This window comes from Macaca thibetana, chromosome 18, assembly GCF_024542745.1.
Source record: "Macaca thibetana thibetana isolate TM-01 chromosome 18, ASM2454274v1, whole genome shotgun sequence".
Classification (NCBI taxonomy): Eukaryota; Metazoa; Chordata; class Mammalia; order Primates; family Cercopithecidae; genus Macaca; species Macaca thibetana.
The window spans coordinates 2948129-2975994 of NC_065595.1; the positions used below are offsets into that span (position 1 = coordinate 2948129).

The following is a 27866-nucleotide window of genomic DNA, read 5'->3' on the forward strand; positions in this document are numbered from 1 at the left end:
CCAAACTTCCTTCCACAGAGGCCACTTACATTCCCACTAGCAATGTACACGAATTCCAACCGCACCACATCCTCACCAGCAGCTGCCATTAGTCTTTTTGATTCTAGCCATACTATAGCTGGTATCTAATGGTGGTTTGACTTGCATTTCCTTACTGGGTAATCATGTTGAGCACCTTTTTCTGTGTTAATTGGTCATTTGTATATCTTTTTTAAAGAAATGTCTATTCAAAATTTTTCCCCGTCTTTCGAACTTGGGTTTTTGTCTTTTTGTTGTTGAGTTGTAGGAATTCTTTACATATTCTGGATACGTGATCTTTGTCAGAGATATGATTTGCAAATATTTTCACCACTTCTCTGGGTTGTCTGTCCCTTTCTTGATGGTGTCAAAGGTTCTCCCTGTTAATAGTCTCCTGGATCTGTGGTCTCTTCCACTGTTCATGCTTCTGTGTCATCTCTAAGAGCGGCTGCCAAGGAGACACTTGTTTTAAGGACTGAGATAACGTCCCACCTCCAGTCAGTCTCTACTTCTGTGTGTTGTCCCTACTTTCAAATTATTGTTTTAAAAGTCGACTTTTAAGACTATACTCTCAGGGATCATTTCTACAGTTTGTTAAAAGTAGAGTTTTGATAAAAAGTGTCTTGGCTGGGTGCAGTGACTCACGCCTATAGTCCCAGCACTTTGGGAGACCGAAGCGGTTGGATCACTTGAGGTCAGGAGTTCGAGACCAGCCTGGCCAACATGGTGAAACCCCGTCTCTACTGAAAATACAAAAATTAGCCAGGCACGGTGGCGGGTGCCTGTAATCCCAGCTACTCGGGAGGCTGAGGCAGGAGAATTGCTTGAACCCAGGAGGCAGAGGTTGCAGTGAACTGACATCGCACCACTGCACTCCAGCCTGGGCGACAGAGTGAGACTTCATCACACGCACAAAAAATAAATAATAAATAAAATAGAAAATATGTGTTTATGAAAAGTGTGATGCCACCAAGTATACTAGGAAATGGATTGGCAACTTTCACTTTCTCTCTAGTACTCCTGTGTCTAGACCAAGGGCTCTTAATGAGGTATGATTTGCCCCTAAGAGACATCTGCCAATGCCTGCAGATGGTCTGGTTGTCAACGCAGGGGATGCTACCAGCATCTAGTAGGTGGAGGCCAAACACCCTGCCACGCAGGACAGTCTCTGCTCCGCAACAAAGAATGATCCACCCCAGATGCCAGCAGGGCCCTGGGCGAGGAGCCCGGTGTGGCTGGAACAGCCTGGGGGCTGCCCTCAAGCCTTACTGTCCCCGTCCTGTTCTGATTCTGCAGAGAAAGGGGATGCCTTTGAGATGAGCCTATTTGTACAGTTCTTATTTTCATTTTCCTTCATATTCTGTCCTCTGATCCTGAAACCTTTCCGTGTTTTGCTAGCATCTTTTATTACTTGTGGAAATCCAGTCTAGAGCAAGAATAAAACTATGATCTTTTTTTAAAGAAACAAATAAAAAATGCTGACCAATAAGTTTACAAAGTTATAAGAACTATTTTTATGACAGCACACACACAGTTTACTCCTGGACTGATACCTCAGTTCTTAAAGGGTTTCAAATATAGCTTATCACCAGATTTAGGTTTAAAAAACATGCATTTTTTTCCATCCATATAAAATACTAGTAGACTTGATTCTCGCTGTGCACTCTATTCGGTGAAGAACGGTTCAGTCCTGGAGGGAGCTGCAGTACGGGATGCTGTCAGGTGCTTCTCCTCCCCTATTTTGAGATTTAACTGAAGAACAGTGACATATGAATTTAAACGAAATTGTATATACAACCAACCCACACAGAATCTGAATTTATTCTGAGTGTGGAAGGAATATTTGCTTCTTAAAAAGAGAGCTAGAGAAAGTGAGAGAGAGAATTTACCTTTGAGAGATAAAGAAATCAAGGAAGTTTGTAATATTCCTAAATGTAGGAATAGGAATAATATTTATTATTTATAGAATAGGAATAATATTGAAGAACTGAAATATCAGCAAGCGAATAAATTGTGTATGTGCTATTATAATATTTATTATTCTTATTCCTACTTACCTTTGAAGATATACAGATCGCCAATTAGCACATGAAAATATGCTCAACCTCATTGTCCAGTAAGGAAATGCAAAGTGAGAGAGAGAATTTGCCTTTGAGAGATTCCACAATTCTCCCTAAACATTGTCTGTCCCGGTGAGAAACTGACTAGTTCCATTTATCTCCAAACCTACATGTTTGAGCTTTTCCCTAAGCCCTGCTTCCCCACATGGCCATGGGTGGCACTGCCTGGTGCCCACCCACCAGGTGCCACTGCCTGCCTGGGCACTGCCATCTGCCCATCAGGGTGAGATATCAGCGTCCCTCCAAGCTCAGTGTACTGGGTGGCTGCTCTTGGGTGATGTCGTCCTCTCAGAGAAATAGCCCTAGGCCCGCTACCCCTGGTCCGGAAGACCCTTTTCCAACCACTCTGAGCACGTTGGAACCATCTCCTTCTTTTTGCCGACTCTGCAGCCGTGAGGCTGGGGACTCCCAGGCTTGGTCGTTTGTTGGGGCTGGGGATGATGTGTCCTGCTGTGGAACACTTCTGCTTTCAAGTCTCCTCTCCTGCTGGCCTCAGTGATGGCTGAGCTGCTGACTCATCCCCGGGCTCATGGAGCCGCAGTCTAGGGAGGGCACTGGGCAGGGGTGCCTAGGGCACAGCCAGGCTCCTGGAGTCCCAGTGCTGAGCCCACCTGGGGCTCCCAGCTTCACAGGGTCACAGGCAGGGACCAGCACAGGATTGGAGCATCCTCATTAGCTGGAGCCCACCCGACCCCAGGGGCAGCCCCTGCCACCCAAGACAGGAGAGAGGAACAGAGCCCCAGCACAGGGCACGGGACGGAACCCACCTGTCAGGTTCGGGCCCCCACTCTGCGGATCTGCTGTCCAACTCTGGAGTTGCTCTTCAGCCCTCAGCTCAAGTCCTCATGTGACAGCTTCCAGAGAAATGAGTTCTCCAGGCTCCAGCCACATCCTCATGGGAAGACAGCTTCGAATTTCCTGATTCTGGCTGAATGCAGAGATAGTGAAAGCTGTAAACAACTTTATGGGATCTTCTGCTGGAGTCGGAGCTGACGAGCCCTTTGTGACATGAACCTTCTTTCTACTCCTTTCTCCAGAAGTGGTCACATGAGGACCTACGGGAAGGGCTGAAGAGCAGCTTCCAAATATTAAAAACTTCCTTCATTCCTGGGAAGTGACTGATCAGACGGCAAGAAACCTGGGAGGGCGGGTGGTGGAATGACAGGGAGAGAAGAGGGGCGGTTGAAAGTGGAGGTAGGAAGGGAGACAAAAAGCAGCTTTCATCCCCTGGTAAGATGCTGTTTGCCATGTGGCTGTGTTGCTTTATGACCTGGAAAGCGACTCACACAGCATGAGTGCGTCTCCTGAACATGCAAGATGTCAAGACACATCACAAGGGCAGATGAGAGGGCTTGAGGGCTGGTTTGGGATTAGCCATGAAAATGCATTTTCCACTGTTAGAGCGGATAACTGTCCTTCAGCTTCTGGGGCTGGGAGATAAGGAGGCCCATGGCAGCACGTGGGTCTGCAGAGAGCCCTCCCCGGACAGGCCGGGCCTGGCGGGTACAGCTCTCGGTGAGGATGGCCCGGGGATAATCCCTCCACATGGATGGTTCCATTACCTGTCTCTTGACCTCAGTTTAGAAATTGGCACATGTAAGACCTCCACTCTCCCTGAATTAAAATAACATTCCTCCCACAGTGATCCTGGTTAAGTCTAGATTCTATAATATGCCTTATTTTCCAAAGAAAATTGTTAGTTTTGTGACATGTTCCTCTGGGACTATCCTAATGAGTAGTTCCAAATCCTGCCTGTGCTGAGAGTCACTTGCGAGAGTGTAGACCAGGGAGCAAAAATCTCGTGAGTGCAGGACAAGCTCTGCAGGCCCTTCTGAGGCCGCTGTCCTGGGCCAGCCCTGCATCGAGGAATCATGGACTGAAATCCCTCAGCAAAACCGCAATCCAAGCAGGGACCTGCCCCACCACAGGGCTATGCTGTGTCTTTTCTTTAACAGGTGTTTAGAGTTATTCACCTTGTCATTTACCCAGATACTTCTGCGAAATGGTTTAGAATGCGGTGAGGGCCTGGGATTCACCTAATGTAGGTGCCAGCCATGGGCTCTAGTTTGCAGGGAAAGTATTTTCAGAAGAAGGATCAAAAAGGAACTGTTTTATTTATTTAGTTAGTTAGTTAGTTAGTTAGCAACGGAGTCTCACTCTTGTCGCCCAGGCTGGAGTCCAGCCTGGAGTGCTCATGGCAACCTCCGCCTCCCGGGTCCAAGCAATTCTCCTGCCTCAGCCTCCTGAGTAGCCGGGATTACAGGTGCCCACCACCACACCCAGCTAATTTTTGTGTATTTTTAGTAGTGACGGGGTTTCACCCTGTTGGCCAGGCTGGTCTTGAACTCCTGACTTCAGGTGATCCTCCCGCCTCGGCCTCCCAAAGTGCTGGGATTATAGGTATGAGCCACCACACCCGGCCTATTTTATTTTAATTTTATACCAAACACACGGCACTGAATCTGTGCCAGGCACTCTATAAATATTAACTCTCTTCATCTTCGTGGTAACAATAAGAGGTACTATTATTCTCCCTCTTGTACAAACGAGGAAACGGAGGCACAGAGACACGAAGCCACTTGCCCTTGATCGCACAGCTGGTAAGGGTGGAGGTGGGATTGGTGCCTCGCACCTGGCTCCAGAAAGCTCTCAGCCCTGGGCGCTGTAGTCTGGGAGCTTGAGCTTCTGGTGGTTTCCATGCCTACTCGCTGGAATCAGGTGTGTGTTTAACCTCATACTCAAAAATTTGTGTGAGTGGCCCTTTTCTCAAGAATCATTAAACACGTGTTTAACTTGAGTGGTCACCAATATATTTAATAATAACTGCTCTGCGGAAGGTCAGGAAGGGTGGAAGTACGTGAGACAGCCGCAGGCACAGTTGTTCCAGCTTTGCATTGCTACGGAACAAATGACTCCAAACCTCAGCACTGAAGCCGCTGCAGCTTCATTAGCGCTCCAGATTTTGTGAGCCGGGATTCAGGCAGGACTCAGCAGCGATGGTACCGCCTCGATGCTCTCAGAGGGCAGCTGAGGCCTCTGCATGGCCCAAGCCCTCTCTAGGTACAGCTGGGCCAGGGGGAGCTGCTGGGAAACTGCCTCACCAGGCTCCCCTCTCCATGTGGCCTCAGGGCCTCCCCCGGCGGACTCCCCTGCGGGGCAATCAAACAGCCCACCTGTTGACTCAAGAGGTCCTCGTTAAGGTCAGGCCAAGTGCCAGCACAGTGCCAAACCCACCCTGCTGTGTTAGCGGGACCACCAGGGCCAGTCCAATTCCAGGAAAGGGAAACGGACTCGCCTCTCCATGGGACAAGTGTCCAAACCCGGGCAGCCCTCTTTCACGCATCACACTGAGGGGCACGCAGTCGATTCTGAATTAAAGGCTGCCTGTTGAATAGCATAAACCGTCACCGCCATTCCATAACTCACACTCACAGTGCTCTTTGATTTATTCAAATCAAAGTTTGAAAGCTTGCGAAGGTTCATGATAAATTTAATTGAATCCCTCCGTGTGCATTAAGGTATGATATTCAGATGAGCATTTTATGCTCATTGCCTTCGGAGGCCAACAGTCCCCTGACACCAGCAAGGGTCTAATAGTAATGTCCACCACACAATTTGCAGTCAATAGTATAATGCCTAATTTCATTTCCACTCTTAGCCTAATCTCTTCCCTCGGATTTTCATATTGTTCTGTATGGAAAGTCCCCGTTAGTGCGGTGTGCACGGTTTCATGGGTGACTGGCTCCTGTGCGTTTAAAACCACCTGTTCTGAGGATGTTAAACAGAGCTCTTCCATGTGGGCATTCAAGACAAGTTCACGCTGGTCTTCAAAGCAGTGGAAACCAGTTTGTCTCTAAGCAAAACATCATCGTGTTTTGGCAGTCTTCTTCTCTCTGCTCTAGTCAAAGAGGGGCTTGCGTAGCAAAATCAGGTGGCTGCACCCTCAACCCCATCCTCTCCCCAACCCTGGGGGCTGCAGCGCCACTCCACCCTCAGCCCGCTGCTCCTGGATGGGACAGAGGACCCACCTTCTCACTGCCGTACGGATGTGTCAGGCATTCTCTAGGCCAGCAGTGTATGTGATGGACGTTTTGATGGATGGCTAAATGTATGACACGATTCGTTATCCTTTTAAGAGGAGTAGGAGTGTTTTCTCTTATCAATTCCATTTTAATGTTAGCGATAACAAAAACATAGTTTAATGGTTCGTGCAAAAATTCACTCCTTTTGCTCAAAGGTAATTAATAAATCCACCCTGTTTGATGCAGAAACCACATCTCCAGAAGGTGACTCCATCCCTGGGAGAAGCTTCCAGACAAAAAAGGCAAGAGAGTAGATACTACAGTGATTCCACCTGCTGTGAGAGAAGCCCTTTCTCCTCCATTCTGGATCTGGGAGAGGAGGGCTTAAGATCTCACAAGCTCTATCAGATAGTCTTTTAGATATTTAGAGGTTAGTTTTTCCTGCAGTATCCTCTTTAAATACCCACAGTTTTTTTTTTTTTTAATCCAAGGTAGTATTGCCTAGAACATGTGGATAATCTAAACACAATCTAGTAAACTGATTACAGGTAAATTAAAACTTTTGTCTGTAATTTTCTATTTAGTTGCTGTGATCTTTACATGAATGTTTCTTACTGGCTGTTCATTTGCACTGCATATTAGACATAGACCACTTAGGCAGGCACTGCTAATGATACTCCAACGTACGCAATTATAAGGGCGTTCTGCACTGAACTGAGGTTGAGGAATGCAGGCTGTGTCTGGAAATCGATTTTCCGTGAAATCATGGACTTTGGTTCCACCCCAGCTGTGCCTGGGTTCCCTTTCCTTCCCGCAGTGGCCCCTGCTTGTTTTCCTTTGACCCCACCACTCTCACCATGTTCCCTGAGCGTCTCCTCCTCCCAGGCCTGGATGGGGGCCAGTTCTCCTTGTAGCTTGCTGCCGAAGCCTTATGGCCTTTCCATATCACAGGCTTATAGTCCTGTTGACCAAAGAAAAAGAATCCTACAAAAGTGTGATACATATGGCCTCAACCCTGCAGTCTCTGACTCCCTTGCAGAAGTCAACTTGGAAACTATCCATATTTCCCTTGAGACCCGGGCTCACTGAACCCATCGTCTTCTGACCCCACGATCAGCACAAGTCTCATGGACCTTTCCAGAAGCAGCTAAGCCTAAAAGTGGGAGAAACAGAAAAATCAGTGCCCCTACGTGGCACTGTCTACCTCCAAGGACCCCCAGACTGGGGGGCTGCAAAATCCTCAGACCTCTGTTCAGATCAGAAGCAACCCTTTCTGTGCATTTGCCCAAGGTTTTGGTCTCATCTCTGAGCTAAGGACCCTGTGAGTGTGCACAAGTCAGCGTCACTGCTCCTGGCCTTGGTGGCGAGATGAGTGGTTGGGCTGGTCTCTAAAGTCTTTCTCATTGTGAAAGTGTGTCTCATTTCATTTCTGATAAGTACATCGAAAGTAACAGATATCATGGTGATCTTTTAGCTTGAGAATAAAATGTGTGAAGTTGGGTTTGACTGTGAACTGGCGGAAGGCAAGAGAATGCACCCATCGAGCTGGCTGAAGGGCAGTTGTTAGTTTTCAGCAGGGTCTGCATGTCCTGCAAGCCAGGCAGGATCCACCCTTATTCTGGACTATTTTTTTCCAGGATGTTTACATAATGAACAGGCTGGGAAGATAGACAGTGTGTCTATCTGCAGCAAATAACAGGTCTTGGGAGATACAGTGTCTCCCTCTGGAGCAGGGCACTGGCATAGCTACTGACGATTCTAAAGAATTCAGGTTTTCTATATGAGGGTTCCTTTCCTGCCACTCAACCCACTGCATGCAGACAGCTACCTGGGCCCATTCACATGGCTCCTATGTGAACTGGGTATTAGGGAACCCATGCCAAAGTGGTGAAATGTCGCTACTGCTGTGAAGAATAACTCGCCCTTTGTCTCTGACCCAGGAACCTCATTCCTTCATGAGCATCCACAAAACTTAGCTTTCGAGTAGATAAAATCTCAGATGTACCACTGTTCTTAACATAAACCTAGCATTGACTTTCCTTGTAAAACTAGATAATGCTGAAATTCCTTTTATAATCTAGTCTTTTTATATATACACATATAAAATACTTATAAAAATGTAAAGAGAGCAAAAATATGTAAGATGAAAAATAAGCCGGTTTACCTCTACCTGATACCTTTGACTTTCTGGGATTGGAAATGAAATTTGCTGAACAGATTCTGGATCCTGAAAAAGTATTTGGAAGTATTCTTTCTCAACTCAAGTTTCATTAGAACTCCTAGAAATATCTGATGTGGATTAATTGGAGAGGAATCTAAGACAGGGCAATGGCAGTGGGCGAAGATTCCGAAAGAACACGTTGCTGCCAGTGAAAAGGGTTGACCACTGCTGACAATGGCTGAACAGGCCAGGCGTCCTAAAAGCAGTGAGCTTTCCTCCAGAGAAATGTGCACATTTGCAGTCCTCATAATGATGCCGCAAGATGGGGACCATTATCTTCATGGGGAAATTGAGGTGGAGGGAGCTTGACTCGCTTAAGATCTCACTTTGAGTACCTGCGCTGCAGGCGGCACCACATCCCCCTGGTGCACAATCACCTGTTTCTGCTGCCACACCAGGAGTCCCGGGCCAGAGCCCCTGAGAGGTGGCTATGATGGTTCTGGGAAAGAAATAAGGGCTTCTTCTGATAACAGTGTCAAGCTAAGAGGCTACTGGTCTGCATTTTCAATAGTTTTGTGTGCTTCTGCAAAAAAGCAGTTTTCACTTACTGAATGCTCTTCCCAGTGACCACACAGAAAAGTAGGATTATAACGTTCATTTCAAAGCTGAGCAGACAGAGGTACAGAAAACTTAATTATTTTCCCTGTTACCCAGGCAGTCAGCTTCTGAGAGCCTGAGGTCTTGGCTGTCATGCAAGTAATGATTTTGATACTACCCACATGTGTTGTAGACCCTGATGCCCCCGAACTATTTTCTGCAAAGATCTGGGTGGATTAGATCTGTCTACGGCAGGGAATATGGCAGAAGGTAAAGAAAACTTAAAGAAATATCTGCCTTTTAGTAGCATCCCCTCCAAAATGACCTCAGACTCAAAATATGTGTGGTGCTGTGAGAAACAACAGGCCATATTCAGATTTGTGCATAGAAATATGATGAGAATTATGAGGCAGGAGGTGAGGGGAGGTGGGTGTGTACGCCGGCAGGATCCTGAGCCTTTAAAGGCCAAGCAGCTGGCATATAGGTGCCGCATATGACTGTGTCGCCTGTGACGTCATAGGAAGTTTCAGTTGGGTTTGTTTCGTTTGTTTGTTTTGTTTTTTAAATAAGGTCAGTCGAGTATAAGATTCAGAAGGAACGTGTTGCTTTAAGGAAGGGGGAAGACAGTTGCAACTTCTCTTGTTAAACATCCTAGGAATTTTAGAAATATGAATCACTGTGTAATTTTTCTTCTGGGAAATCTCAGAAAAAATAAACGCGGTGCATTTCCTACATTGACACTCTCCAGGGTGGCTGACAGGGCTTGGCTCACTATGTTTAATTGGACAGTTGCCGTCTGACATTCTGGGCTTGCTTTTCTAGCTTTAATTTTGAAGCACCTGATTTGGCTTACTACCTTATTTTCTTTGTATGCTCAACTCCTGGGCAGGGTTTGGTGCAAGCATGGGTGGCAACGAGTGGGTGAGTGGCAAGGTACTGAGGACACAGAACCAGATAAGACTTTTATCTGCTTCTAGGCCAGTGATTCTCCACTCAAGGCTTCAAGTGTCCAAGGAGAGAATATAGTCATGGGTTCTTAGTTTCTGTTTCTGGTTGGGTCAGTAAAGCCCCTTCCTCATCCCTCTGTTCTGGTTATCACTAGAGACAGAAACTAACATGGCTTCAGGTTGCTAAAAGCCTAAAACAAAACAAAACAGAATAGCAACAACAAGATAAGATGGGCTGGACAAGCTTAGGACATCTCGGGAAATGCAGTATTTTTTAAGGGAATGAAAAATTCTCAAAATCAATTCTTGGCTGTGTTGAATAAAGCAGCCTGTGGTGGACCATGACTCTGAGTCTAACATACAACTGGTTTTGCAGGTGAGAGTCACTTTGTAACATGTTTCAACACCTTCCTCTCCTGATAAGCAGTTTCTAGTCTGAATCAGGACTTTGAGAATACGCTGTATAATGTTTGTAGCAGTATCAAGCAAGTGTTTTCCTCTCTCTCAGCCTTTTTTGTGGTGATTAGAAACTTACCCTCTGGGCCATTCCTCCTGAAATTGCCACCTCCAGACCATCAATCTTTTAAAAATGTAAGGCTAATTATAAGCGTATTTTCACCTACAACGTGTGTGTGCCTGTGTGCATGTGTGTGCCATGTGTGCACATATGTGAGTAGCTGTAGCAAGTAGGAGATCTCTCAGACTTGGCTGGATGCTGTGGCTACCCAGAAAAAAGCAGCTGAGTGCGGTCCTCAAAACCAACCAGGATTCCACCCCTCGACGTCCTGGCTGTGACTGCTTTGGGAAGTTTGACTCCATGCTATCCTTTGCTTCTCCACCTGGTTCTGATGAAGAAAACTGAATTGCGCTTCTGGGTGGCAGGAGAGGGTGGACCTCTGAGTTCCCAGGGCCCCTCCGGTCACCTGCTTCAGAGCCCCGTGCGAGGCCACGCTGACCCCAGGGAAAACTCGTCACTTAAGGGTTAGAGGTCAAGGCTGGGTAGAGGTTTTTTGTTTTTATGTTTTTACACACAGAGAAAATGAGACTAATTACTGGCGTATAATAGATTAGGAGACTATCATTTCCTTTGTTCCAAAAAAAGATACACTTTTTTCTCTGTCTTTCACCATGCGTGTTAACGTCCCGAGCTGTTCGTGCTCCTTACAATGCAGGGGAATGTGTTCGCTTCCTGGGGTTTCTGCAGCAAATTCCCACACACCTTCTAAAATTGTTATGGATAAGAAATAGATTCTTACACAGGTCAGCGCCCACATATTTAGGCTGATGAAAAAGAAAATTGCTACAAATAGTATGAAGCAGCCATCCTTGCTTGAAATGCATGTAGACACCTGCAGTCACAGGTTCCATTTGGACCCAGACTTGAACTCTTTTGGGCAATGACGCAGGGGGGCCTGAGCCGCCAGGACCCATCCCCTCTTGTAAGTCTGAGCCCCGTCTGCAGGAAGCTCTTGTTTTATCATCACGAAAATCACATCACTTTTGACCCATCATCTCCATTATTCGTTCTGCTAGAAGACATTTTGCTTACAGGAAATGTGTTCATCGTAGGGGAATATTTTATATTTTTGGAATAGCAATATCGGGTGTCAAAAACAAGCCTTATATTTGAGTAGAAATTAGTCATGAAATTTCCCAGGCCAGTGTGTACTTTCTGCACACGTGCTGTGTCCCTGTATGATCTAGAGATGTTGAACTATCAGAGAGTTGAGTTGAGAAGGTGGAGAAAACGGCAGCTTTGGAGTCCTGTCTGCCATCACTATTCAGGGTCTACCTGTGGCCACTTTGGTGTGAGGGATAAATACAGTGGACGCACCATCGCGGTGGGACCGACGTGGGCACAGGCTGGCGCACAGGACACAAACTTCCTCTTCACGCTTTTGCTGCCCACAGCCTCAAAACCAGCCTGGGAAGTGGATACAGAGAAGTGGCTGCTGCTAGGTTACCCCCTCCACGCACTTAAAGCGAAGTGATGTGATGTAAATACCAGCTTTCACTCCGCATCTGAAATGCCTCATTTCTAATATGCGGCACTGTTCTACTCTCCAGTGAGAAGGGCTGCCCACGCCAACGGGAAGACGCTACTGGTCCTCGCCGTGTCCCGCTCGGAGAGACATTAAACATGAAGAAAATGCATCTATGATGTGTAACGACGGTAGCTGAATCGTACTTAATTAGTTCTTAAATAACACTTATTATTTTGTAATTAGTGAAGAATATGATCTGCTACTAGCATAAAAGCTAGATGTAAAAAAAAATATGACATGAATTCATAGCTGAGGAAGGACTATCGGGAAATTATTTATTTTCCAGGTTTTACTGTCTTCTAAAATTGTCTGGATAGATATGAAAAGTGTACATAGTCAGCTGTCTTTGACTCCCTCTGCTGAAAGAGAGACAATCCATTTTAACTATGTTTAAAAAGCTCTCGCCGGGTGCCAGGCACTGTGCTAGGCGTGAGGGATAGGAAGGTGTGTAAGGCATGGTTCTTGTTCTCAAAGAGTTCACCACGTCACAGGGAGGTGAATAAAACAGTGGGCTGTTCTGAGTTTCTGTAATAGAGACACATGAAAATCCGCAGAAGGTCCCAGGCTGCTGGGAGCCTGGAAGCCATGGGGGTGAGGTCAGAGGCCCCGAGGTGAGGCCCCCAAGGCTCAGCTCTGTGGTGGTGGCTGCTGCTGTTTGTCCTGTAGAGGCTGAGAGTGTTTATTTCAGTCCCGGGAAAGTTTCTGTCCCACTACATCTCTAGCAATGCCAGAAATCAGTTTTTGTTCTACTTGGTTGTGTTAAAAAGAAATCTCATTTTTGTTTTGCTCTGTATTTCTTTGATTACTAGTGAGTTTGAACATTATCTGCATTTCATTGCTTATTAGTAACTGTCTCGTGGGACTCTGGGACTCGCCATCTGGAAAGCAGCAGCTTGGTTTCTACACCAGCCAACCAGCAACAGAAGCCTGGCAGGTGCACACAAAGTTACAACAAACGTAAACACCTTAATTGGCTGTCTAGAGTCATTCTAGAATTGTCATTCTAGAATTGTCATTCTAGAATCGGGCAACACCTCTTTCTACAAAACAGAATGAGTGCTCCGATGAGCCGAGCAGAGGAGGTTGGTTTATCAACAGAGACTGAAGAAAGCAGACACAGAAAACAAAATGCAGGCGGATGTGTGGGTGGTTCCAAGATGACTTCCCTATAAAGGTTAAAGCAGACGGGACTTCCTCATCATCTGGGCTAAACCTGGCCTGCTTGGAAATGGGGCTGTTGCCTCTCCTGATTTCTCAGAGGGTCAAATAAAGATCTTCATTTGGGCTTGGTACCACACTTCACACTGGGAACGTCTGCTGGACCCAGTGCAGGAGCGCAGTCCAAACCAGTGTCCTCTTACCAATTTGATTTCACAACGTGAAGGCAAATTCTTCCCTCCTCAATTTCATGAGTCCAATAACCCATGTGTTTTTTATCTGTTAATCACACCAGAGAGCACTGCATTGTGGAAACAGTGCCGTGGACATTGGTTGGTGGGGACGTCGCCCACCCATCCCCTCCTGTCTGCCCAGGGATGGGAATGGATACACACACACACACGCGCGCGCGCACACATACTCTGTCACACACACACACGCACACACACATGCGCACGCGCACACACGCACACACACGCACACACATGCGCACGCACACACTCACGCGCACACACATGCGCACGCACACACACGCACACACACACACAGACACACACACACTCACACACACACAGACACACACATTCTCTCACACACACACACACACACACACACACACGGGACGGACGGTTTCCAGAGAGGGCTCTTAGTGACCAGGAGGCGGAGTATGGGGCCCTGGCTGGTGTGAGCTCAGAGGGCTGGACTTCTCTCCAGGAACAAACAGCCTGCAGTACATAAGTGAGTCACACTAGGTCTGAATCAGACTTCAGGGTGGGCTTAATGGCTGTGCCTGCCCCTCTCTCCAGAAAGAAAAGAATGTAAAATTGAGACTCTGCACATCTTATGGTCCTGGGTTAAAAGCTCCTAGGAAATGAGAGATTGGGTGGAAAATTGGTACAAAGTTAAGTGCAGAGACCAGGGTGGGGCGCTGCAGGGAGCGGCACCCGAGAGAAGCAACCTCCCGGTGCTGCTGGTGGGTGGCACCAGGACCAGTGCGGCTGCCCACAGCACTGACGCCCGCTCAGTGAAAGGCTCCAGTGTGACTCATTCCTCCTCCAGAAATGCTCCTTGCCCGTGTGCATTCTGAGAAGTGAACAGGAATTAGTGCAACACGGTTAGGATTGAAAAACACAAATGTGAAAAAGCTGGATGGTGGTCGTGGAGCCTGGCGAGGTGTGAACAGTAACTGAAATGCCCGTGGGCTGTGCAGGCAGCTCTGTGCCTGCTGTCATGACGTCACCTCCAGGATCCCTCTTTCCCTGGCAAAAGCAGGAAGGAGCGTATCATCCACAGTGTGATGCCATTTACGTGAAGACAGAAAGGAGGGAAAAGAATACACGTGTCATTGTCTGAATGTGCCCAGATGATTGTGCAAAGTCTGGGAGAAGCTGGGAATGCCGGCTGCCTCCCAGAGGAGGAGGGGGCATCCAGGAGACCCCGGGGTTTCAGCGCGCAGCCGCTGTGCACTTTCTAGAGCTTTTGAATCATTCAGTGTGCAAGTGTGACATTTCAAAATAGTCAAGTAAAATTGATTACAAAAATATCAAGAAGCTGAACCATATCTTCTCTCCGCACTGGTGATCGAACTATGTACTGAAAATTTTAAACTCAAGAAACAAGCTCACACTGCCATTCGGGCCCCAAACAACAGGCAAAGGGAGGCCCAGGGAAGAAACTCTGAAGCTGAAGATTCCCAAAGCAGTGGCCGGGGGCCTGGCCCCCACCCCCCACAGCAGGCTGCTTCCTCCCCCAGAATACAAAGGTGCCTCCGAACATCAGCTTCGTTTTCTGTCCCTAAAAGGGCTCATTCTTCCATCAAAGTGGTGCTGACTGGTTCCAGTTAGCCAAAGGTGTCACTGGAGAAGTAAGGCTTGGTGTCAGTTCTGCTGCACAGTGTCACTTAGAATCTAAAGCAGTAACTATGCGGGCTCACCCTTGGCGTGTAGCTAATTTATTTTACCTAGGCTGATATTTCCAATTTTTTTGTATAAAACTAAACCAACTGGGTCCAGAAAGTGCTTAGGTGCTTAGGCAGAGAAAACAAGCCAGAATTCAGAATTCAGAATTCAGAATCCTGCACAGAAAACCCTCCTGTGAACCAAGGCTCTATATTCTATCTTGAAAACAGGCGTGAAACTGGTTATCTGATAAAAAATTTATAAAGAGACAAATGCATTACAATTGCTTTGTTGATAAAACAGTTTATCTTAAGAAAAGTGTTTGTTGTGTTTTCTTTTTCCAGAATGGCGAAACTAACAGGGGAGAATCTGAAAAAAAGACAAACCTGGGTGAACTTTCACGGACAACCTCAGAGGACAGCGAAGTGTTTGGTAGGTGACGCAGACGTCGGCAACATGGCACCACATGGTGATGGCGTGCACCTGCACGCTCACTCGGGGAAGCCTTTGATGTTTTAATTGCATGGGTGATCTGTGGATCTGTTCTCATTGCTAAAAACATAGAGGCTGGGTTCATTGCTTCATGTCTGTCATCCCACACTTCGTGGGGTCTATGCTAGAGGATCACTTGAGCCCAGGAGCTCAAGACCAGCCTGGGCAACATATGAGACCTTGTCTCTACAAAAAATAAATAAATTAGCCAGGTGTGGTGGCATGCACCTGTGGCCCCAGACACTTGGGAGGCTGAGTTGAGAGGATCACTTGGTCCCAGGAGGGCGAGGCTGCAGTGAGCTATGATTGCACCACTGCACTCCAGCCTGGGCGACAGAGCAAGACCCTGTCTGAAAAAAATTAAAATGTCAACTGCGTAGATATGTGGCAGATAGAGCCCCTTCCTCCCCTCTCACAATCCTTTCCCATCTCAGTTTTGTTTTTGCTTGTATGCCTTGTTGCATACATAGACATTCAGCATTTCCCAGGCTTTGCCTCACTATATGGTGTTTCTCTGATCATCTATTTGTCCAACCCTGTGTGAGCATCAGGAAGCCTAGCAGTGCTCGTAAAAAATAACTAATGAGGAAGTGAAATTGCACCAAAGCCTGGATGCTGTGGTGTTTATCTTAACCACAAAGAGTGACTCAGAAGGCACTGGGAAATAACTGTTGTCTGCAGAATTTTACTTTTCTGTATTGCCTTATTGAATATAAATTGCCTTTACATATTTTTATGGTTTGAATGTGTCCCCCAAATTTCGTGTGTTGGAAGTTTAACCCCTAAATTTCTATGTTAATTGGAATTGAGGCCTTTGGAATGTAACTAGGAGCAGAGACCTAGTCATCAGGGCACTGGGGTGGGGCCCCTGATGAGACCAGTGGCTTTGTAGGGAGAGGAAGAGAGGCCTGAGCCAGCTCTCACTCTGTATCACCATGCGATGCCACCCACTGTGTCATGGCACACTCACCAGAGGCTGAGCAGATGCCAGTGCCATGCCCTGGGACTTCCTAGCCTCAAGAACTGTAAGGAATAAATTTATTTTATCAATTATCCAGTCTCAGGTATTCAGTTATAGCAACAGCAAATGAACTAGGACGGAATCTTAGCATTCATCTTTGTTTCTGCTTCCCCTCTGAGTAAATGACCATGTTCTCATTTGAGGTTTACATTAATGCGGTTGGATCCACTTTTCTCATCATGACACTGAGGCTCAGTGACTTCCCCAAGACCACAGGGCTATGCGGGTCCTCAAAGCAGGTGTGTTCTGCTGTGCGCAGCTCTTTGATTTTCTCCATGTATTCCTAAAGCAAAGAGAAAGAGGGATGGAATGAACTGTGCGCAGATCCTGAGAACTCACTGTAGGTCGAAGGAAGAAGGACGGATTCTGTGGCTACTAAAATCCTCATCCCTTTCCCCGAGATCAGCCCACCCTGTAGGTCACAGACGACACTCAAGGCAAACAGGCTTCTGGGCCACATTCTCTTTATGGAAAGGCCTTTCTCTATACTTCACCTGTTAGTCAAGATAATTTATGCCTTTTTTTTGTTGTTGTTCCTGATTAACTTGTTCTTTTTCAAAAGTCCTTTCTTTTCTATAATGCCATCCTTCTTGAGCGAGCATACATAACATAGATTTAGTGTGGCCCACTGTTTCGATATCTTAAGTGTCCATGAAAATCAGCATAACCCAAAGGCCCAGAGACTGAAAGCAATGAGGACTCCTTCACTAGAAATGAGACAGGCAAGTGCAAAAGGGACTCAGTGCTCTGCTGACTTCTGCAGATTTTCTTACGATCTTTATAGGAATTTTCTCGGAGGCCTGAGCATAACTCACTGCCTTCAAGTAGTGGGGTTTCCATCCTTAGTGGCAGGGGAAGAAGAGGAAGGAGTTGAAGGCAGCCGCGTCCGTGACTAGGAGCAGCAGCGCGCACTCTGGAGCACACTGAGGGTTTCCTAGAATAGACATGCTGTGAGTTTGAATGGGATGTCTTGATGATTTTAAGAATAAATCTGCCTATAAAACTGTAGAATAAAAATTCATTTAGATGATCTCTTATTCATACATTTCAGCTACATATATAAAGACATAATAGAAAAGCACAAAGACAAATGTCCAATTTTAGGTTTTACACGTAAATAAAAGTGAGTTCTAGAATTATTTTGGTTAAGCCTACTGATTTTTTTAAGTAAACATCATCTTTATCATTATTCCCCTAGCTAATTGCTTTTAAGATTATTAGTGACAATGGGAGTGGTTCTGTTACCATCAAATACATACACACACACACACACACACACATATAGGTATATATACAGCATGGATACAATATAACGTAAAAAGGTCTTCTATACTCAGCCCTTTCCTTACACTATGAAGATGATATAATTCCTGAAGCCCTTCCAAACGCAGCCCTCCTTAACCTTTTCAGAGAAATACTGAGTTTGGACAGTTATTATCTAGGATTGAATGTGAAAAATACTGGTAGTGATGGAACTGCAGAATATTTCCATCATTTCACAAACTTGGGTTGTGTTTTGATAGGAAGAGCCATGCTTCTGCCTGTTGTGTTTACTGAGATGTTCCCAGGTCCTTGGACACTGGAGCAAGGCTCACATATCTGCTGAATGAACTTCGTTCCCACATTCCAAGCCTTCCTGCCTGTGAGTGTGACCAGGAAGCAGTTCCCCAAGAGTCACCTTCAGGCCTCTGCAGCTGACGCCTGATTCAGGTTGAGTCAGAAGGAAGGGGGAAGTGGGAGGAGCTTGTGGTCTGAGGCGTCCTGATTTCATCCCACCCCCCGGGAGGCTGGCCCAGGAGGCCTCTGCACTCGCTGTTTAACAATCCCAAGTGATGCTGACCTGGAAGGGCCTATTGAGCTGTGAGGCTTTTGCTATTGACCTTAATAATTTCCTGACTCTTTCCTGCAGCACGCAGAACTCTACTCTAAAGGCGCAGAGTACTGAAGGAAAAGCAACTAAAATGATCTTGGCTATTAGTCTTGACTGTATAACCTTGGAGGCATATATGCAATTTCTTTTTAAATTGTAATGTACAAAGTGACTGTAAATGAGAGCAGCATTTCCCTCCCACTTTAGGAAAAGGTCTTTCCTTGACGGGAGAGTAAATCCCATAAGTACAATAGGAACCATTCTTGATGTCCCGTGAGCACTAGGCATCCGTGATCGTGCGATGGTCATCTCTAGGTTCTTGGCAGCCGTTTCATCCACGCATCAGAAGAATGAGCGAGGAATGTGAGACAAGGGCAGAAAGCCATCATCCTTAGCCAACCACCTCTGCAGGACACTCATACCTAAGATCTCTGTGGCGTCAAAAGGCAATAGTGTTGTATTTCAGCTGAGAAGAGAGTCCCCGAGTGAACACTGATTGATGCATTGAAGAGAAAAGTTTGTGCCAGGCGCTGACTCTGGCACAGATGCCATCACTATGGTTCACACATTGAGTGCTCAAAACCGCAAACAGACAACTAAACCAGCACAGCCTTCCTCCTCGTCTCTGTGAAGGCCAGAGCCAGTCATTTTCTTAGCAATCCACTTTGAAATTTTATTTGCCCTTCATCTCCTGGTAAAAATCCCACCAAAGGATTGTTTTCAATCTAAGTAAATAACTCGTGAGAGCACACTTGCAAATATCTTCTGTGATTTTTTTTTTTTCTGACAGCTTTGTGGTTATGCTTAAGACTGTTTTGCCTAGTTACAAAAGGAGGAAGAAAACACTTCAAGACACGACAACCTAGAGAACTGGGTGTTGTCTGAGCTTTGGGGAAGCAGGTCATTTTGCGGTAGACCAGTCGCTGCTAAGTGTTTTCTGACCCACACCCCCACGGGCAGTGCACACACTGTCCTCCTCCATAGAAACCAGGCAGGAGTCAGTCTCCACCTCTCCTCCCACTGGAGGGAGGAGTGGGAGCTAAACTAATGGTCGGGCTAAACTAAAGGCAGGCAATTCAGTTGAGGTGAGTGAAGTCTTAGGTCTTCCTACATTATACTAAGGAAGGAGAGGAGTGGCCAAAAGAGGGCACTACTGCCCCGGCGACTGACTGTGGTTCCTCTCGGCCAGGACAGGCATCTCAAAGGCAGGCCTGGAAGGATGTGGACTCCGTGTCACGCGTAAGCTAGTTCACTCCACATGTGCCACTGATGAAGGATGTCCTGCCATGAAAACATCACCATCCCACATCTGTGTTTGCTGTGTCCATTTCACGGGGCCAAGTCCTGAGTGTACAGCATGTAAGGGCAAAACCCTGTGAAGAGTCATGAGGAAAACATTCACGACTTCATTGCTCAGACCGTGGAGATAGAAATAGCTGTGTTTAATGTTTATTTAAAAAGTATTCATCCCAGAAACATTGAAGTACATATATTGGTGTGTGCGTGTTTTCACTCTTCTTTATTTTATAAAGCTTGAGTTAGCTGACACTAGGAAAAAAGACCAGGAAACTGTAAAATGTAAATAAAATTGAGAGATGAAGTGAAGGAAGACCATAAACACATCAACCACGTGACAACGGCCGCAGGGAGCCCCACGTTTTGCTCTGAGCTGCCCAGCTGCCCAAGTGGAAGGGGACCCCAGCCAGCCTGAAATCTCTCATTTTACACAGCAGGTGGCAGAGTCTTACCGCCTTTTAGCTGTGTTCATTTTGCCAATGAACTCCTCTTTTTGTGTCTTGGTTTCCCCATACGTAAGTAGGAGTAATCATAAAATGACCTGTGAGTGAGAAACAAGTTGACACACATGCATGTGTGGGACTCCCCCATCTCCTCGCAGTACTCAGTGAACATGGGCTCGTATTTTCAGAGAGAAGACTGCAGACATTTTTTGAAGGATTCAGAGCTTTGTTTAACAAATACTAAGAACTTTTCCTGCTTAAATTTTTATCACAGATAAAGAGTCACATGGTAGTCAGCGACCTCAACATATTTTTATAGCACACGTGGAGATTAGTTTTGTATAGTTATTGATTGTAATAGAATTCAGTAAGAGCCAGTGGTGCAACATCAGTCTTCAGCATTGAAAACCAGGATCCTATGGTCCCTGTGTCTAGCCATCAGAGGACCTGCTATGATCCACAGACAGAATTACAAGAACTTGGGGTCCCTTCCCAGAGCCAGGACTTTGATAGGCATTTCACAGCACAGAGTTCCAGGTCCCAGGCTCTGAGAAAGGCCCAGGAGGAGTTCTGAGTGACTGGTTGCTGAGGCACTGTGTGCCTCTGTTCCATTGAGGGTCAGCGGCAGCCTCAAGAGAAGAAGACAGACCACATGGGAAACAAGCGGGTGTGACCATTGGCTCTGCCATCAACTCTCAATGCAACTGGGGGTGCAACTTCATCTCTCTGTGCCTCCGTTTCCTCGTCCAGAAAACAGGGTTTCCTACTGACCCTCAAGAATTGTTGCAAGTGCGCACTGAGAGAACAATTTGGCCCGGTGTGGTAGCTCATGCCTGTAATCCCAGCAGTTTGCGAGGCTGAGGCAGGTGGATCACCTGAGGCCAGGAGTTCGAGACCAGCCTGACCAACATGGGGAAACCGCATCTCTACTAAAAAATACAAAATTAACTGGCTGTGGTAGCACACACCTGTAATCCCAGGTACTTGGGAGCCTGAGGAGGAGAATTGCTTGAACCCAGGAGGCAGAGGTTGCAGTGAGCTGAGATTGCACCACTGCACTCCAGCCTGGGCAACAAGAGCAAAACTCTGCCTCAAATAAAAAAGAGACAGAAAGAGAGAGAGAACAGTTACACTACATTATAGGATGCTTTAACGTCTCTACTGCTTGAAGCCACGTTCAGACAACGAATAATGAGTGCTGCCATTCATTAGTAGTTTTCATGTGCCAGTGAGGACCTGGATCACATCTGCCATAAACATTCATTCATCATTGGCACCAGGATGTCCTGCCTATGTGATTTCACCATTCATTTATTCAATCATTTTTGAGCACCTCCAATGTGCCGTGCCATATACTGGAGGTGGAAGAGAGAGGGCAGAGGTTAGAGAAAACAAAATAGAGAAATGGCGGGGCCAGCCCTAGGGAGTTCACACCGTTTGGGGGGTGGTTTAATATAGAAAGACATGAAAGGAGGGCATTTTTTTCTTCCATTGTTTTCTAGTGCTGGCCGTGTCATAATGCTATAAGGTAGAGTAAAAAGCTATGTCCTAAGTGAATGAAAAATACTTAAAATGAGATACACAGAAGTTCAGGAGAAGCCACAGTGGAGATAAACTGGAGCATTTTGAAAGACTGAGGTGGTGACAGGGAGCGGGCAATGATTGGAGGGATGTGACCTGGACAGAGGAATCATACAAAGATTTTCATGTTTTGGTAGAACATCTGTCTTTCCAATGAAGATAGATTTTAAAACATCCAAGAGTAGGCTTAGAAGTTATTTAGATGAGGTTGGAAAAAAGTTTCTATGCTCTAAAAGTTGGAAGGTGTCCAGATACTATTCGGATCGACTCAGATATCACTGCCAACAAAAGAATCACCAGGTTCATGAATTTGGAAAGGAGAATTTACTTCTTAGGGGGGCTGCAGCCTGCAAGGTGGCCATCCTGACAGGCTGGGAAGCAAAGCCTCCACCAGAGACGAGAGCAGGCACTTGGAGGGAGGGAAAGATGAGACAGGAGTTATGCTGAATGGGTTGGCCAAGTTTACATATTCAATGGCTCATAGGAGAATCCTATGAATATTTATGGAGGAGTCCTAATGAATGTGTACTGAGTGAACATGTATGTTACATACAAGCTGTGTTCACTTTAACATTTCAAGGCACTCCATTAGGCCCTGTACATCAAGGGCACAAAGGCACTCAATGTGCAGCCTCTGTAAACCCACCAGAGCAGGCGGTGGTCAGTGGTGTCTTAGCAGAAGAAAGTTACTGAAATCAGCCTCTTGTCTAATCAGAGCTGTAGTTACAGCTTGTGGAACAGGGGGATCTAGCATCATCTCATTGTCACAGCTGCAATTGTTTTCATATTACTTACCTCAGGGCCAGTGCTTGTTTAGGTGAGAGAGGAAAGGAAGCACCCTGTGATGGTTCCATCCTGCATGGTATGGCCTCAGGGCTGGTTTATAATTTGCTATCTTTTTTTTTTTTTTGAGACAGAGTCTCACTCTGTCACCCAGGCCAGAGTGCAGTGGCACCATCTTGGCTCACTGCAACCTCTGCCTCCCGGGTTCAAGCAATTCTCCGCTGAGACTACAGGCATGCACCACCACGCCGGGTTAATTTTTGTATTTTTTAGTAGAGATGGGATTTCACCATATTGCCTGGGCTGCTCTCAAACTCCTGACCTCGTGATCCACCTGCCTCGGCCTCCCAAGTGCTGGATTACAGGCATGAGCCACCATGCCCAGCCCATAATTTGCTATCTTATTGCCACAAAGAGTTCATTCCATCTTGCCTGGAGGGGTAGGACCTTTACTTTACATCACCTTTCTAAGAGGCTGTTCCTGTCATATCTAACCACGAAGCCCACCTGTCTCCCATGCCACACTTCTTTATCCCACTGCCTTATTTCGTGTCCTTCACAATGGCCTTTTTTTATTGCATTTACACACTTAGTGTCTTTTTTCTTCCACAAATGCAAGCTTCTTGAAGGCGGAGCATCTCGTATCTGTGCTGGCACTTATTTTTATTTTAATTGACTACCAAGTGGCAGCACTTAGCACTGAAGTAGACACAACAAACAAACGGCTTCTCGAGACCCATGTCTGCTTTCTGCATTTTGGTGTATTTTTACTTGTAATAATATTCACCTGATTTTTAAGCAAAAATATATTTATCATCTTACACATGTTAAATTTGATTTATTAAAGTTAATTTTAATTTTTAATTTTAATAATGTAATTCAGGTTAATTAGGATTAATTAAATTAATTATAAATAATTAGTGACTAATTTATAAAATTAAATTATTATAATTAAAATTAATTATAATTAATTAAAATAGCTAATTGAATAATTAAAACTAATTAATGGGATTAGTTGATGAACTAAAAAATAACTCAACTACCTGACATAACTCTGTCCCTTTTTCAATTTTGAATTCAGATCTTTCAACCAATAACATTTTTCTAGGCTGTTTAATGGTCCTGATTACTGTATTATCCTTTTAAATAGCTCCTAATATTCCATGTGATTGACAAACCATCAGTAATACAATCATTCCCCTATTGCTTTTCATTTCGGTTGTCTGGGCTACCAGAAGACATGCTACAGTTGGCACTTTGATTTGGGTAGGGTTTTTTCTTTCTTTTAATTGTTATAATAGGCTTCAGTCAAAGTAAGTGAAATGGCTAAATTATTTTCCCCGAAGTCGAGCCGGTGAACTGCCCTTCCCGTGGCTGCCCTTCCTGTCGCTTGCATCTTGGGGCAGCCGCAAGGAGTTGTAAGCTGGTGGGCTGTGGCTGGATGTGGTGGCCCTCAGGCAGGTCTCGTTATATCCATATGGTGGAGGTTTTTTCTTTTAATATTGATGACATTTGGAAACGGTAAACTTTCCCATGAAAATGTTGAACTGCAGCATCTCTGGAAACTAAAGGTCTGGCAATGGTGTTCTCCCGGCTTGGCTGCAGTCAGCTGACCAAGGAGCCCCCATCTCCAGGGCCTCCAGGTCCCCTGCGATTTTCCCCCCTCTGCCGAATGAGCTGCCTGACCCCACAGGCCTGGAGCTGGAGACTTGGTCCCTCATCTGTTCGAGATTAAAATGACCCTGGGCACCATTCCAGTCACTACGGCCGTGTTCCAAGTTTGTCCACAATTTCGTTTCTTAAAGTGCTGTTTCTTTGGCTCAGGATTCTGCACACGGGGGTGGGGGTGGGGCTGGAACAGCTCGTCCCCTGTGGGCATCGCATCAGCCGGAGGGGGCTGGGTTCATGCCCTGGGCTGGGGTCTCCTGGAGGCCACTCCCTCCCGTGGCTGGCGAGCTATGCGGGGCATTGCCCGGGTCTGGCCGGGTTGTCAGCCTGAACTGGTGCCCCGGGTTCTCCAGGTCTGGCCTCCCCGCAGCGTGGAGCTGCGGTCCCAGGTGTGTCCTGATAGTCGAAGCCAGAGTGGAGCCACTGCCTGCTGTGACCCAGCCTGGGAGCGCTCCGCATCCCCGCCTCCCCGCATCCCCACATCCCCGCATCCCCCCTTCCCCGCATCCCCGCATCCCCGCATCCCCCCTTCCCCGCATCCCCACATCCCTGCATCCCCCTTCCCCGCATCCCCACATCCCCGCATCCCCCCTTCCCCGCATCCCCACATCCCCCCTTCCGCGCATCCCCTCATCCCCGCCTCCCCTCCTCCCCCCGCATCCCCACATCCCCGCATCCCCCCTTCCCCGCATCCCCACATCCCCGCATCCCCCCTTCCCCGCATCCCCACATCCCCGCATCCCCCCTTCCCCGCATCCCCACATCCCCGCATCCCCCCTTCCCCGCATCCCCGCATCCCCGCATCCCCCCTTCCCCGCATCCCCGCATCCCCGCATCCCCCCTTCCCCGCATCCCCTCATCCCCGCCTCCCCGCATCCCCGCATCCCCGCATCCCCGCCTCCCCGCATCCCCGCATCCCCGCATCCCCGCCTCCCCGCCTCCCCGCCTCCCCGCCTCCCCGCCTCCCCTCATCCCCGCATCCCCGCATCCCCGCCTCCCCGCCTCCCCGCATCCCCTCATCCCCGCCACCCCTCATCCCCGGCTCCCCGCATCCCCGCATCCCCGCTTCCCCGCATCCCCTCATCCCCGCCTCCCCGCATCCCCGCATCCCCGCCTCCCCGCCTCCCCGCCTCCCCGCCTCCCCGCCTCCCCTCATCCCCGCATCCCCGCCTCCCCGCATCCCCTCATCCCCGCCTCCCCTCATCCCCGGCTCCCCTCATCCCCGGCTCCCCGCATCCCCGCATCCCCGCTTCCCCCCCTCCCCGCCTCCCCGCATCCCCGCATCCCCCCTTCCCCGCATCCCCTCATCCCCGCCTCCCCGCCTCCCCGCCTCCCAGCCTCCCCTCATCCCCGCTTCCCCGCATCCCCGCATCCCCGCATCCCCGCCTCCCCTCATCCCCTCATCCCCGCATCCCCGCCTCCCCGCATCCCCTCATCCCCGCCTCCCCTCATCCCCGGCTCCCCGCTTCCCCGCCTCCCCTCATCCCCGCCTCCCCGCCTCCCCTCATCCCCGGCTCCCCGCATCCCCGCTTCCTGGCGTCCCCACCGCCCCTGAGGTGGACGTCCAGGGCTGAGGAGGGGATGCCTCTTCTTCCCAGAGAGTCCCTGAAGGGCTGGTGCAGCCCTGGGTGACGAACTTAAAAACCACTCCCCGCCTTCATCAGATGTTCCCCCTCAGAATTTTCATGTAGCGTTTTTAAAAATCATTGCATTTTTGTTTAAATTTGTTTCCAAGAAACTTATATGAGAAAATCCTTTTTTGAGATGCTATTTTTCAAGTAATGTGTGTATTTAATGCATCCAGGTTAGTAAACTGAGCTATAAGACCTCAGTAAGTAACTCATTTCTGACATAAAATTCCATTTGGACCTGATAGTCGCGGGAGTTCCTGTCTCCTTGTCCTTCACACACAGCCCGAGTCCTTAGAGATAATCACTGCACAGCCTTTCCGTGGGAATATTCGGTGCTAGTGTGAATGGATCACTAATTGTGATTCCATGGCTGCCTGAGGCCTTGTATTCCTGTCTAGACAAGCCACAAAACCCATTTTGTGAAATACCATCTTTGGGCTGGGTATAAATCATAGAAACAAAATCACAAGTTGGGGGATGAAGGAATATTCAGATTATCTTGTCTGACCCCGCCTTGCATGTCAGATGAGGGTGCAGCTGCCAGGCAGACACTCAGGAGCAGGATCCGAGCCCAGTGCTCCCAGTCTGCCAGGGAGACCACAGCTGGTTCCTTGTGGGGCAGGGCAGTTCTCATGTCTGTCTGACAGATGTTAAAACAAACACTGTAACAGTTACTGCTCCTCTGTGCACTGAAGTGAATGTTTGAAAAACCCAAACATAGCTCTGAATATTTACCCTGCTTCATTGTAGTACCCAGGCAATTCTTTGGGGACATGCCTCCTTCCCATCTCAGCGGCCCAGTGGTGAAAGCTCACGCGGTGGGCGTGGGTGTGGGCATGGTCAGGGCACGTGGGAAGCCGGTTCTCCTCAGCAGCCTCTCCTGAGAGCTGTTAGACAAAGGTCTCAGCATCTAGGAGTTACTTTAGTGCGGCCATGTGGTTAGGACTGTGGACTCGGTTCCCCCGTGCAGATGGGGGTTGTGTGCTCAGCTGCAGGTTGCTGGGAGGACTCAGTGGTGTCAAAGAAAAGTTACCCCAGGGAGAGTGGGACAGGCAGGGAAGACGTATCCCAGACTATTGCAGTAGCAGAGAGGAGCTGAACTCGACCCTGCTGAAACCAAAGGCAGGAGGGTTTTTAAGCACTGGGGTGAGCTGGTGGGAGAGTCCTGGAGGACGTTGGTTGGAGGCCGGTTGGTGCAGTCAGGCCAGCAGTGTTTGCAGATTAGCCCTTATCACAGTTAGGCCCCTGCCTCCAACGGGGACTGGGAGCTGAGGGTGCTATCTTCCTTGTTGGTTACATTTCAAAGGCTCCTGGGTCCTTCGAGAAGACCAAGCTGGGCAGTGAACTGGGCAAGAGGCCAGGAAAGGGCTGAGGTCTTAAAGGGACAGAGAAAGAATTTACAGTGGCAAGTTTTCTAGAGACAAGGAAGTTGGGGCCGAGAGTCCTACAAAACCTGTTCAAGGTTTAGTCCCCCAGACAGGAATGGCAAGGCGGTCTGGGCCAATGGTCAGTTCATGCCTCTGGTTTAGAGCAGCACCCGGTCCCTACGGGCCCTGTGAGCCACATGGACAGCGGGCCAGGCATAGGAGGCAGCAACAGTGTGTTCCCCAAAGCCTCTGCAGACCCAGCCCTGGGCGCACGATGTCCCTGATAACAGGAAATGCACTGCCAGTGGCCTCACTGCCATGCACTGGTGCAAATTCATGCAGGTGCCGCCTGCCCTTCATCCACACGGTGAGTGGAGAGCACCACGCTTAGCCATGACACCGCAGAGCCACAGGGACATGTAAGAGGAGTGGGGGAGGGAGAGCCTCACTTCGGGTTTTTTTTCCCCCTTTCTAAAAATTCCGACAGCTGCTCTAAAACCTTAATTATTCCAACCAAGCTTCTAGAACCACTGAGTTTCTGGGAATGTCTGGGTTTGCAAAGTCACCAGCTGCGTTTGGAAAGACATTTCCGATGGGGTTGAAATCTCCAATGTGAATGAACTTTTCTTGTCATGACCTCACTGTCTGTAATGAGGGCTTCCTGATTGCAGTTCGCTTTACCTGAAAACAAAACAGAGGCCAAACACCACCTTATTTAAAGCAAGAACGGAAGTAATGCTCTGAAAGA

At 47.8% G+C, this 27866-nt stretch overlaps 1 protein-coding gene across 5 annotated transcripts in view; it reads left to right on the forward strand.

Annotated features, from left to right (window-relative positions):
* MBP (myelin basic protein) overlaps positions 1-27866 on the forward strand; it is a 153233-nt gene that overhangs the window by 47122 nt on the left and 78245 nt on the right. Inside the window, exon 3 of one of the 5 annotated variants that reach the window (XM_050767604.1) lies at positions 15311-15398. The exons of the other annotated variants lie outside the window; for them this stretch is intronic. Coding sequence (XP_050623561.1) covers positions 15311-15398 — 88 coding nt within the window. The remainder of the gene's footprint in view (positions 1-15310; positions 15399-27866) is intronic. 5 annotated transcript variants of the gene reach the window in all.